At 40.8% G+C, this 14,135-nt stretch overlaps 1 protein-coding gene across 1 annotated transcript in view; it reads left to right on the top strand.

Annotated features, from left to right (window-relative positions):
* pcdh15b (protocadherin-related 15b) overlaps positions 1-14,135 on the top strand; it is a gene marked incomplete at both ends in the record, with an annotated part of 695,468 nt that overhangs the window by 601,604 nt on the left and 79,729 nt on the right. The window contains 4 exon segments of the mRNA XM_084323056.1: positions 2,033-2,263; positions 2,454-2,542; positions 6,039-6,215; positions 7,659-7,877. Coding sequence (XP_084179182.1) covers positions 2,033-2,263; positions 2,454-2,542; positions 6,039-6,215; positions 7,659-7,877 — 716 coding nt within the window.

The raw sequence follows: 14,135 nt of genomic DNA, 5'->3' as shown, positions 1-14,135 counted from the left end.
GTTTTTTCAATATTAGCTTTAGAGGTCCTAAACTCTGGAACACTAAGTTCATCATTGAGGTCAACAAGCTCCTTATCTATATTAAAAAAAAATTAATTTCATCATAAATCATCAACACATTAAGTTACTCCTGTGCATCAGTGTTACATCTATTCTACTGTATGGCTGCTTGTTCTTTTTATTCATTATATACTGTTCATATGTTATTCTCTTCTCCTTTGCATTACTGTACTAAAATATCTTGTTATTGACTCATGTCAATCTTCCATGTTTTCCCTATAGTGTCTGCCTTATGTCTCTGATCTTGTTTTGAGTTCATTTTCTAGACCATGTTTTCATGTATTTCGTTTATATGTTTATGGACAATGGGATGGGAGTGGAACTTTGTACACGCCCTTTGGGCTTCGTTCCCTCCTAGCACTGTTTTTTCTTTTAATAATGTGCTAAATAAATAAACTAAACTAAACTAAACAGGAAGTTTGGGGTTTCAAAATCAGGGATGCATGAATTTTACATAGAGCTAGAGCTGTGATAGAGTGTTCTCACATTCTCTGTCACAGTGTGTTGTGGTAGCTGCTCACATGGTGACAGGAAGGGGCTTAACAGGGTAGTGAAGGTAATAATAATAATACACTTTATTTGTAGATCACTTTTCATACAGAAATTGCTGTTCAAAGTGCTTCACAGCAGTACAAAATACAGCATAAGATGAGCATAAAGTGCAGACATATAAAACAGAATTGGTTACAGATAGGGATGTCCGATATTATCGGCCGACCGATATTATCGGCCGATATCGGCAGTAAAATGTGATATCGGAAAATATCGGTATCGGTTTAAAAAAAAAATTAAAATAACAATATTTGTTATATATATATCCAGTGAAATTATTAGTTACCTGAAATTATTCAGTTTTTTTGGGGGGGGGGGGGGGGACCCTGCATATATTGGTATCGGTTGATATCGGTTGATATCGGTATCGGAAATTAAGAGTTGGACAATATCGGAATATCGGTATCGGTAAAAAAGCCAATATTGAGCATCCCTAGTTACAGACATATAAAGCGAGCATAAAAAAGATAAAAAGGTACAGTAGCAGCAATGTAAGGCAAATCACAGTTTGGTAGCACACAAGGTACAGTAGCTTAAAAAAGCATTGGTCAAGTCTACCAAGCATCAGTGATATATATAATTCCCGCTTGTTAAAGATGAGTTTGAAAATAATCAATGACCCCTAAAATGGGGGACCCTGATGTAAACAAGACGAAAGTCTTTCTCTGGTCTGCATCCCCTTAACAATTGTGTGTATTGAGCTGTACTGTATTGTACCCATTCTGCAATCTGTTAATAACGTTTTCAATCAATCAATCAATCAATCAATCAATCAATCAATCAATCAATCAATCAATCAATTCAATCAATCAATCAATCCCTCTTATCCAGGTAATGCACTTTTTGTCCCCCTCCCTTCCAGAAGAAGGTTCAAGAGTATAATATGTAAAACCATTTTGCTTCAGTAACAGCTCGTATCCCAAGGTAGTGAGGGCCCTTAACTCCTCACCATCTGTTCAGGCTATGATGCCCAGATCAACCGTGCCCCCTAGGGACCTGTTATACATGCTGAAACATACTCCAGGCACTCTTAAATGCACCAGATACTTTATTATGTATATGTATGCCTATGAGTATTTAGTTTATTAGCCTACTTTGTGTATTCTTTCCACATCTATGCTGATGAGTATTATACTGTACTGTTATGTGTATGATTGTTGTACCTGTGCACCCACCAAGACACATTCCAATCAATGTTTCATTGAAATGTTAATAAACTATTGAATTTGTATTGATTTTATTTTACAAGACTTTACAAAACAATACAGTTCATGCAATGGTTCAATTAACATCGTTTTGCATGGGCAATCACTACAGATGATTAAGATGTTGCTGTTAATAATGACAATATCATATGACCTTGCCCCCCTCCCTTCCCCTCCTTCTCCTCCTCCTCCCCTCCCCTCCCCTCCCCCACCAGGCTTTGGACAAGGACACTGGTAACTACAGCTCCATGCTGTACCGTCTGATCATCCGTCCGCCAGCGGGCAAAGAGGGTAAGAACAGCAAGGACGGCTTCGTCATCGAGCCGCACAGTGGAGTATTGAAGACGGCCATCATGTACCGCAACATGAGGAGGTCCTACTTCAAGTTCCAAGTGGTGGCGACCGACAACTATGGCAAAGGACACAGCAGCAGGGCGGAGATAGTGGTGAGTCAACAGGGTTATGGACGTTTGGACCTGTTTGCATTACCTTGATTCATCCAGGGATGATTTGCTGAGAATGTATGATCTTTTTCAGCAATTGACTCAAATGTATTTAAAAACTATAATAAATAAATAATACATTTATGGATTAGTAAAGATCTCATTTTATCTTAATTTATTTTCTCTACTGCAGGTTTCTGTGGTGAACCAGCTCGACATGCAGGTGGTCGTATCAAATGTACCACCTACGGTAGTGGAGAAGAACAAAGACCAACTACTAGGGTAACACTATTGTCTATTGTCTGTGTTGGGAAAGTTCACTTTCTACATGAACTAGTTCAGTTCACAGTTCACAAATTTTAAAATGAACTAGTTCAGTTCATAGTTCATAATTCAAAATGTTTAACTAAAGTTCATGGTTTCAAAAATGAACTAATTTATAGTTTATAGTTATTTTTCAATACGTTGCTGCTAGCTATTATTTGTCAAATGTATTGCCACAACCCATAATAGAACCACAGAATACTGGCATTTCCATAACGCTTTGCTGCCGCCCATTCAGTCCACACTAGTAGCAGCTGCAGCTTTCATCTCTACAGTATATTTTCAAAAACATGAGGAAAAACGTGCTGCTTGAATGGTCTTTATTAAGTATAATAATCTAAATATACTTAAAGTACCAAAAGTGAAAGTAGTCATTGTGCAAACATATAAACATGTGCCGACAATCCCGACATAACTCTGTACTAACACAACACAAGGTAGGAACCAGGCTGAGGTATGAAACTAAGGTTGTACCTCGAAGTTCAATATTCAAAGTGCAAAACATTTACTGACTTTAACTAAAACTCTTTTAAATGCTCATACACCGACGTCGCAGTGGCGAATCCTTATGGAAGCCAACGGAAGCCATGCCTCCCTAATATTAAAATATGAATTAATATCAAATATGAAATATGAAAAAAAAAATATATATATATATATAATTTTTTTTAATATAGTTTACATTCTTTTTCATCTGTGCATCTGTGTTATAATTTTTTATTTTTTTTTAAATGTCTCCCTCTTCTCCTTCTCACTCCCTCTAACACACTGTCAGCCTCACTATGCTCACTGCAGCAGGAGAGGAGGCAGATGGTAGGTCTCTTTCTCCAGGCTTCCAGCATTATAGAGTCCAAATCCGATCCTAGCCAATCAGATTCGAGCTGACTGCCACACCCTAAAAGTTTAAAACGGGGCTGAGAGGAAAACACTCAGCATATTTTCCCCTCTGCACTCTGAACATTGTATTAACCCGTAACTGTTCCCACGGGCCGAATATTGCCACGATCCTCGCGAGATTAAATCCACGGGGACCTCTCGGCGTGCCGAAGCTTTTCCTAAATCACTTCCATCATCGAAAACGAGGGGAAAAGGTCGGCTCGCGACCCTGAAAATGTCGCGTGATTTTAAAAACGCTGTATTAAGTGAGCCTATTATGGGATCCACGTGAGCTTTCTATCGTGGAAACATCTGGGCGTCCCGCAACTTTTACTTATTCACATGTAGCCCCTAAAATGCTTAGAAAAGGAAAACAGAAAGCGTGGAATAAACTCGCCGAAACGGAAAAGTGTCCCACGGGCGCGCCGTGATTCCGATCCGCGTGAAAATATTCACGGCCATAGAGGAGACCGTGGGACACCTTTTTGCAACCGAATATGTGTCTCGAATTTGCTCCCACGCGGCGCGCAAAATCGCGCAAGGAAAAATCGGACCAAAAATTAACCAATGCTCCAGCAGTATTAATGACCCTGATGTAAACAAGACAAACGTCTTTCTCTGGTCTGCATCCCCTTATACAATTGTGTGTATTGAGCCGTACTGTATTGTACCCATTCTGCAATCTGTTAAATAAATAAAAAGAACGTTTGACTGGCCGCCGAGCCATACTGTAGTGTACATGGTGACTGCTTGACAAAAAAAAAAAAAAAAAAAAAAAAAAAAAAATTAATAAAAATATTTAATAATTTTTTTTTTAATAATTTTTTTTTGGCTTCCCCTGTTATTTTACCCACGCGACGCCACTGCGACGTCGTAGAGTCTGACTCTGAGCGAGTGCAGAGCCAAGTGCGAGTGCAGCTGCTATTTTACCAGACTCCCCGAAGCTCCGCCCAGAGCGGTTGCCAGAATGGGTGGTTTTCCGCATTATTTTAAAGCCTGTTTACGGTGTGTTTTAACTGGGTTTCCGGCTGAAAGGCATATGAAATCTGGCACACTTTTGAACGCCGTTATAATATAGTGCTGAGAATGAACGCACTTTTGAACGACGTTATACAGCGCTGAGAATGAACGCGTTCTCAATTACGTTCATCTAGCGGAAAAAACACCCGTTCAGTTCACGTTCGCCCAAAATACGAACGCGTTCACGAACGATCGTTCATTGAACGCGTTCAGGTACATCACTGTCTATTGTATCATAGCTCACTGCATCACTGAGCACAGAGTGGCAGTTACCATCTTCCTGGACTTAGTTTGAAACAGCACTGTGCAATATTACACCTACTGTAGACCTCAGTATATTTTTACTGTATTTATTTAGTGTATATTTTATTCCATTTGTATTCTATTTTACTCTACTCTTATCTTAGGCAACTTGATTTGATTTGTTTTATTATTCTTATTCGTGACATGTTCTGTCTAAATGTTTAAATGTTTAAATGTTGAGCGATTTGCAGTGTCAAATTTCCCACGGGATAATAAAAGTATTTCTATTCTATTCTATTCAATTTTATAGATCTATATCATCTGTTTATCTGCTGAAACTAGATTCTACTCTATCTTAGATCTACACCTGCCTGATGTGAATGAGACTAGATTGTACTCTATCATAGATCTATATGTAGCAGGGTGGATTATCCCTGCTTTATGGGAGTGGTTGTACACAGCCACCTCGTAGCGAGAACGCAGCAGAGCTGAGTCCAGCTGGGTCCCCGACTGTAGGCCAGGAATGTTGAAGTGGAGGTCGAGCAGCAGGAGTGGATGGGGCCTAGGATTCACTGACCTAGGAATGGTACGCTGGTCCTTCTTGCCCTCCAGGGCGATCAGCAGTAGCTCCCCACACACCCACACTTCCCCCAATACTTCCTGAGCCCTCCCACACCCGATGGCAGTAAGATGGATGATATATTCGCTCCTGAAAGCAGTACTCTTCCTTAATGATGAGTGGAGACCTTTTACAATGAACTATAGGCAGGGGTGGGGTAAGGGTTAAACAATAATGAGCATTACCCGGAGAGAAAAAGGGCTAGACAGAATGCACATTAAAGACACACACATAGTGCTCCTCCGCTGCCATTCCTATCCAGAAGTAACTTCGCCTCATCAGGTCTATAGTCCCCCGCCTACCGAAGTGTCCCCCGTAGTCGTGTTGGGTCTCGTATATATGTTGCCGCAGGGCCGTCGGCACCACCAGTTGCTGGACCTCTTCCCCGTCTCGGGGGTCGCTGACGCGTCGAAACAGTACTTGATTGTGTAGGCGGAACCGCTCCCATTGCCCGTATAACTTGCGGAGGCCTGGGTTCACATCCTGCAACAGGGCTTTAGTGGGCGGGGTTCCACGGGTCACCGCCTGCCATACCGGTCCCAGTTCGGAGTCTTCCGCCTGGAATTGCCGTAGTTCTTTCCTGCTGTATCCGCTGTTCCCCTTCTGCGCCACTATTTGTCTTGCGAGGACTGCCGGGTTCTTACCCTCCCCCCTCTGTGTCTCCTTTCATCTCCTTCTCCCTCTTTCTTCTCTCAGTATTTTAGAGCGTTATGTCCAGGAACAGATTCCGGGGGCCAAGGTTGTCGTGGAGACCATCGGTCCCCATCGCCACGGCGAAGGATTTGAACAGGAAGACTACTCCAAATCCAACCTGGTGGTGTACGCCATTGACCCACTAACCAACAGAGCCGTGTCGCGACAAGAGCTCTACAAGTGAGTGTGTGTGTGCGTGCGTGCGTGCGTGCCTGCGTGCCTGCGTGCGTGCCTGCGTGCGTGCCTGCCTGCCTGCGTGCCTGCCTGCGTGCGTGCGAAAGAGAGAGAAAGAGAGTGAAAGAGAGTGAAAGAGTGTGGGGGGTGAACGAGAGGGAGAGAGATATAATGTGTGTGGGGTGGGGTGGAGGGGGGTGAGACGGAGAATGTGTGTGTGCGTGCATGCATGTGTGTGTGAGAGTGTATTTGTCATCAATACATTTACTTTGCGCAAATCAATTTCTCATTTGCTGTGTTATCAAGATCAATGAAAACGAAACTAACAAATCGATAATTGGTTCACATAGTATACACATGTAGAAACACACACACACACACACATACATGCTGGTGGCTTGGGCAAATGAAGCAATTCAATATTCATTGACAGATCAGCGTGTGTGCGTGTGTGTGTGTGTGTGTGTGTGTGTGTGTGTGTGTGTGTGTGTGTGTGTGTGTGTGTGTGTGTGTGTGTGTGTGTGTGTGTGTGTGTGTGTGTGTGTGTGTGTGTGTGTGTGTGTGTGTGTGTGTGTGTGTGTGTGTGTGTGTGTGTGTGTGTGTGTGTGTGTGTGTGTGTGTGTGTGTGTGTGTGTGTGTGTGTGTGTGTGTGTGTTTTTTTTTAACTTCATTAACCTGGAAAACGCTGAAATGAGAAATTGATATGACCAAAAATAAATATATTGGCAAACATACATGCACGTAAGCAGACATGTGTGTGTGCGCACACACACACACATCACCATTTTCTCTCAATAGATTTGAATTACATTTCCATGACTTGTCCGTCAATTGTGTTATCATTTGCAATCATTTGGCTTCCTGCTCCGATTATTAAATCGGCTGCTCAAGCCTTTTTCCTGGAAATGTTATTATACAATTTCCTTCGCATTAGTTTAAAAGTGCTAAATAAGCTAAAATGAACGTTTACAACATCCCTTGAACTGGCTGCATAATTTCTCGTGCCTCAGTGTTCCAGAATTTGGCAAGATCTACTGGAAGTTACTATCATAATATGTTTAGTTTAGTCAGCCAACATCTCAACCTCAGTAAATAAAAAAATAAAAACTCTTTAGGCTGACTAAACTAAACAAATAATATAAAAAGCAATAATAACAAAGCAAAGATCGTGTCCTTTGTGCTATAATGTGTTAAAGTATTTTTACTGAAGTACAAGTACAAGCTGTGCACAGCCTGCGGAAGGCCCCTGTGTTTGAAACGTGTCGTATCTTCTCTGCTTTGAGTGAATATCTTTTGTGAGGATGTACCACGCTCTGTAAAATATGTCCTGTGTGTAAAGATACTTATATTACATTATATATCAAGGTCCTCTTATGTTTATTTTTATATCACATGGGCCTCTACTCTTCTTTCCCCCTAATTTTTATACATTATTTTGAATGTCTCCAGGTTCCTGGACGGTAAACTCCTGGACATAAACAAAGAGTTCCAGTCCTACCTGCCCCCTGGTGGACGCATCTTGGAGATTCGGACGCCCGACGTGGTGGCCAGTGTGAAGAAGTCTGTACAATCTGTCGGCTACACAGAGGGGGCGCTGTTGGCCCTGGCTGTTATTATCATAGTGTGCTGTGTCCCAGCAATACTCATCGTCATCATCACCTATAGACAGTAAGTATACTGCTTACCAGAGAGAGAGAGAGAGAGAGAGAGAGAGAGAGAGAGAGAGAGAGAGAGAGAGAGAGAGAGAGAGAGAGAGAGAGAGAGATGGACAGAGAGACACAGAGAGTGATAGACAGTAATAAACCTGTTCTTAACACTTTGGATGCCACCAACGCTATAAGTCATTAGTTCATGCCGCCAGTTGAGTGCCCGCCAACGACATATATAGTTTGTTTGACGTATTTTTTTTTATTGTATATCGGGTTAGTGCTGCAGAGTCTCTCTGAGCTCAATTGGGAAGATACCGCCCCCTATCGTCTCTCCCTGTGTAACTGCACCCCATCAGTTCAGACTGATGCAGGGGGAGTGGCCAGTTTCCTCATTTTATTTTTCCCTCAAGGCATCTGAAGGATCGATTGTGCTCACCGGCCCGGAAAACGCGTGGATTATGTATTTACAGGACTCAACACTGTAATCAATAAGCGTGATCGATATTTGGAATGGCGATCAGGAATTGGAATAATCTTTTTGTATAACATCTGATCTCAGGTAAGGAATCTATTTGACCAGTCTTAGGATAATCAGATCTGTTTTCACAGAGATATAAGCTTTTTCCCTATGCGTGTGTGTGTGTGTGTGTGTGGCTGTGATCGCTGATGAGGAAGAGAGAATATATTTTTCAGCCTGCCTCTATAGCATGCATAAGTACACATACTATCGATAATCTAGCGTTTATTTGAAAACTATTCATAAATAGGCCGAAAAATTACAACGTTTTTGTGTATTCTAGAATATTCCAGTAAATGCCTTTTACCACGGAATCTTTATATTTTCCTTGAAAACGTTGGCTTTTCAAAATGCTATAAAACGAAAATGAACCGATAAAAAAACTATCCATCTCGACAATGTTGACTGCAAACAAGTCATTGATAAACGACAGGCAGAATAGACACATAGCCATAATTTAAGAGAGAGAATATGTGTTCACAACGCTATCATTGAAGTCGTGCTGGCATTTAACAGGGCCGGCACTGAAAGTGTTGTTTTATCTGGCTAAATAAAGGTTAAATAAAAAAAACAGACAGTGAGAGAGAGAGAGAGAGAGAGAGAGAGAGAGAGAGAGAGAGAGAGAGAGAGAGAGAGAGAGAGAGAGAGAGAGAGAGAGAGAGAGAGAGAGAGAGAGAGAGAGAGAGAGAGAGAGAGAGAGAGAAAGACAGACAGACAGACAGACAGACAGACAGACAGACAGACAGACAGACAGACAGACAGACAGACAGACAGACAGACAGACAGACAGACAGACAGACAGACAGACAGACAGACAGACAGACAGACAGACAGACAGACAAACTTTGATTTCATTTCATTAAGGATCCCCATTAGCTGGTGCCATAGCAACCAGCTAGTCTTCCTGGGGTCCACACACAAAAAAAACATACAAAAACAATTATTATTGCAAAAAACAAAATTATTAAAAGTCAGTACACACAATGCATAATGAAACTAACAATTAAAATAGCTCAAATTACATTACAGTGTAAAACAAAACAAAATACTTTACAGTGTTAAAAACTATTTAAAAACAATTTAAGATTCTAAGCAGTAGTAAGTCCTACAATGTCAGGCCCTGAGTAAATAGGCAGGCAGGCAGAACATAGCGATAGAGAGGCAGACAGACATACAGACAGACAGACAGACAGACAGAGAGAGAGAGAGAGAGAGAGAGAGAGAGAGAGAGAGAGAGAGAGAGAGAGAGAGAGAGAGAGAGAGAGAGAGAGAGAGAGAGAGAGAGAGAGAGAGAGAGAGAGAGAGAGAGAGAGACAATACACATACCGGTACAGTGGTACACAGTCAGATGGACACCCAGACTGAAATCTTAATAGACAGGAGAGATTGATAACTTGACAGAGTCTCTCCCATCTTTAGCTAAATTAAATTAGCATAAGTCAGCATAGCGACACATTATGTCCCACTGCACTGGGTCCTTAATAACTTTGATTTAGCTGAGCAATGTGAAAGTCTCCCAAAAGGAATCCTCCCACATATTAACACTGGATCAATGACACTCTCTCACATGGACACACAATGGATGGACTGGCATTAGTTAGCTCCTAGGAGAGAATAAATGAGAGGGAAGGAGAGGAGAGGAGAGGAGAGGAGAGGAGAGGAGAGGAGAGGAGAGGAGAGGAGAGGAGAGGAGAGGAGAGGAGAGGAGAGGAGAGGAGAGGAGAGGAGAGGAGAGGAGAGGAGAGGAGAGGAGAAAAGACCACACAAAAATAGGATGAACAAGTAGAGGAGAAACAAATCAGCTGCTTTTTCTTTTGGCATAAATCCAAGTCAAGTCTTAAGTGTTAAGCATTGTTCGAATTACACAATGACTTTGAGGGGATCCCTATTTTTTTTTCTTTTTTTTTTGTGCTTTTTTCCCTGCCCTTTTTTGAGGGCACTCCATCCACCTTGTCTTCCAGTTTAAGAGGATAGTTTTCTTGGCAACAGCTAGAGAAACAAGTAGGGGTTTGGTGTTCTGGACTAATAAATTGATAGCAGTAGTATCCCCAAGTAGGCAGAGGGAGGGGGAGAGAGGAATGCTGCAGCTTATGAAAATAGGGGAGCCCTATTTTCTAAACACATGCACATGCGTACATGGAAGTGCACGGCAGCACGGTCAATTGCAGGGTTAGGTCCAAGGCCTACTGCAAAAAACATTCTATTCTACAGTTAATACTGTTAATACATTTCAGAGAGGCTTAATAACAACAACATACTGTTTCAATACCAAAGAATACATTTATTAATCAGAGCAAAGAACAAAAATAAAATAAAATCACGAAATCAGCAGGGTGACACAGGCAAAATTGTTCTGCTTCATAGTTACACCCTTTCAAGAATCCAAAGAATTCAGAAATTACACTATCGATAGCTAGCTTGCATAGCCAGGTTAGCTAGCTAATTATAATGCAAGCTAGACAGGCAAACTTAAAACAGCCAGGGTTTGCAACTGAAAAAAAGCACAACACGCATGCAGAAGGTAGCTAGCAGCTTAGGGTGACCAAACGTCCTTTCTTGCCCGGACATGTCCTCTTTTCACCCCTTTTCCGGGGCGTATTCTTTTTTAATAAATTCATGAAAATGTCCGGGTTTCAAAGACCTGCTGTGCGTAAAAAGACGCTCACCTGACTCGTCATGTAACTCGAGAACCGGAATTGGTAGAGTGAGGTGGCATTCGAACGGCAACAAATAGATCTTTCGAACAGTATATTATAGGTTTGGCAAAGAATGCAGCCCAGAGCCGCTAGATGCTGGCAAAGTGGCGTGATTTGCGTGTGTTCCGCGCACGGGCATGGCCCAACGCAGTACCCCACCTGTTAAGATTAAAACGCACATGGACAAAAAAAAATTAAATTAAAAGCTGTGCAAGGTGAGAGTTCGTCTGCAAAGTTTACCGAATTCTTTGTTAGACCCAGGAAAACAGAGGATGCTGTAAATGTGTTTGCATTTCATACTGTGAAACATCACAACAAACAGATGCATGGATTGGAAAAAAAACATTTCCAGACTCTGACACTGCCAACATTTTTAGTAGCCTTATATTTGGTTCATGGTGCCTCAAAATGTTTTTGGTTTGATTTATGTAATAATCATAGGCTATAGGTAATAAATATGTCATGTTCACCAATGAAAAGTTATGCAAATGTGCAAATCCAAAACTGCATAGTCATACATAGTCATCACTTCATATTTTTTTGTTATTTATTGTTGTCCAGTAATACTTGAAAAGAGAGCTATTATTTTGTTACAGGTTGGTTTTTAAGTCATTCTTGTGCCATTGAGATTTGTCAGAGATCATTTTAGGCATAATAAAGCATGTTGATTGTTGAGTAACTTTGGTTTGGTGTGTCTTTGGTTATAGAGAGATATTATTGTGTTATATAAAGTAATATAAATAATATGTTTCTATCCATACAGAGGAGGCATACTTTAAATATAGTATAACAATAAGGCATATTTGAGTAAACTTTGAGTATCATTATGTATCTTGAGGCTGGGGCCAGAATGTCCTCTTTTTTGGAAATCAAAATATGGTCACCGTAAGCTTGCTAGATACCATTAGCTAAAATGATAAACCTGGCTATGCAAGCTAGCTATCGATAGGGATTCTATGAGGATCATTGTTGATCATTGTGAATAGTAACAAACAATTAGCTAATAAGATCCACTGTGTGTGAATACTAACAACGCTAGCTAACAAGATCCACTGTGTGAATAGTAACAATGCTAGCTAACAAGATTCACTGTGTGTGAATATGAACAAAGTTGATAATTGTGAATAGTAACATAACTAGCTAACAAGATCCACTGTGTTTGTGATTTATTGTTTCAATGGATGACTGATTCTCCCTTTCTCTCTCCATCTTCCCACATCTCCAACTCTCTCACACCCATCCATTTCCTCTCTATTCCTCTCTTTATGTCACTTCAATCCTCTCTCTCTCTCTCTCTCGCTCTCTCTTGCTCTCTCTCTCTCTGTGTGTTGCATCGGACATCTCCAGGTTCAAAGAGTGAGTATTTTTCTCAGATTCTCATACGTGTGCTTCAGTGTGTGTGTGTGTGTGTGTGTGTGTGTGTGTGTGTGTGTGTGTGTGTTATTTTCACAGTATATCCACAATTACATTGTACTGCCCAAAGTATTACACTTATGTACATGTCTTATTACATGCTTATGTACATGTCTTTGGTTCATGGTGATACATATATACCATACATGGATGATAAATATATACAGTACATGGTGATAAATATATACAGTACATGGATGATACATATATACAGTACATGGTGATGCATATATACAGTACATGGATGATAAATATAGTACATGGATGATAACTATACAGTACATGGATGATAAATATATACACCACATGCAGGTTAGGAGCCCTTTGTCAGGGGTACTTTGGCTGTTTTTGGAACTACTGGTATTGGGTATTAACCGTGCACGGCAGCTGGCTTCACAAGATCATGTGAGAATCCATTTTGTCAAGTTATGTGCTTGTGCCTGAGCCACAGTGGTTCGAGCCAATCAGTGTTGGCAGCTACAACCAACTACTGGCAGCTTTGCGTATGGGCAAAGATACTCTGCCAAGAATTTTTTTACGTGCCGGCCTTATTCCAAACAATTTCAAAGGACAACTTCTCAGATGGTTCTGTGTAAAAGACCACCTGGCGGGTCAGGTTAATTGGGTATGGAACCTACAGTACAATCTACTTCCTTCAACTACTTTGTGGTAGATCTACTAATGATTATTTAAGTAATTGATTCATCCATTCATTAATTTATAGATTAATTGGTGCATATACATGATTTTCATCCAAAAAGACAACATTTTAATTTAAGCACTTAAACAGGGTATTTTTAGAGCACTCTGAAAAATATTAGTGCCTCTGAATGAAATGATTCTCACCTACTGTATCATGAGTGAGTGACCGGAATTTATGTCTGATCAGATATAGATAGGCAGTCTGCAGCAGTGTGGGGCGAAATGTTGTGGTCAAATCCTCTTTGAATTGCTAACAATGTGTTCAGGTGCGAAGATCCTGAAAAAGTAAAAAGGAGAACTAAAGCCAGGCGCTCATATAATAACTCTAGCAGTCGTATAGTCTAAGAACACATTTTTTTTTTTTTTTTTTTTTAGAACACATTATGGCCTCACAAATGTACAAATTCTACATTTTAAACATTTAAATGTAGCCAATGGAGTGTGTGTGTGTGTGTGTGTGTGTGTGTGTGTGTGTGTGTGTGTGTGTGTGTGTGTGTGTGTGTGTGTGTGTGTGTGTGTGTGTGTGTGTGTGTGTGTGTGTTAGTGGTCTGCAAGGGCCTTGAAATGAAGCCCATGCCCTGCCCGAGCCCGTGAACTTCAGGCCCTGCCCGAAAATAAGCCCGACTGTAAATAATATTTTAAGCCCTAGCCTGCGTGAAAACCAGAAAAAAATGTATTGTTATTATTATTAAAATATATATATTTTTTGCATTTGTTTTAAATATTCGAAACACGGTTTTATATGAACTTAATAAACAAAAACGAAAATGTCCAATAGGTCTGCCTAAATAACGTTAGGTTATGACTATAACCAAGTTCTGTTAGTTAGGGGCGATGCTTGGCATCGCTACTGCACTATCTCGCGTACGTGCACGCGTACTGAATAAACCACAAATGTACCTCTAATACCAGTATTAGTCTGACCACACCCCTCATCAGCTTACCTTCA

Source organism: Notolepis coatsorum (assembly GCF_963971535.1).
Source record: "Notolepis coatsorum genome assembly, chromosome: 10".
Lineage (NCBI taxonomy): Eukaryota > Metazoa > Chordata > Actinopteri > Aulopiformes > Paralepididae > Notolepis > Notolepis coatsorum.
Note: the sequence above shows the minus strand (reverse complement) of the source record. Positions and strands in the feature narration are given on the sequence as shown.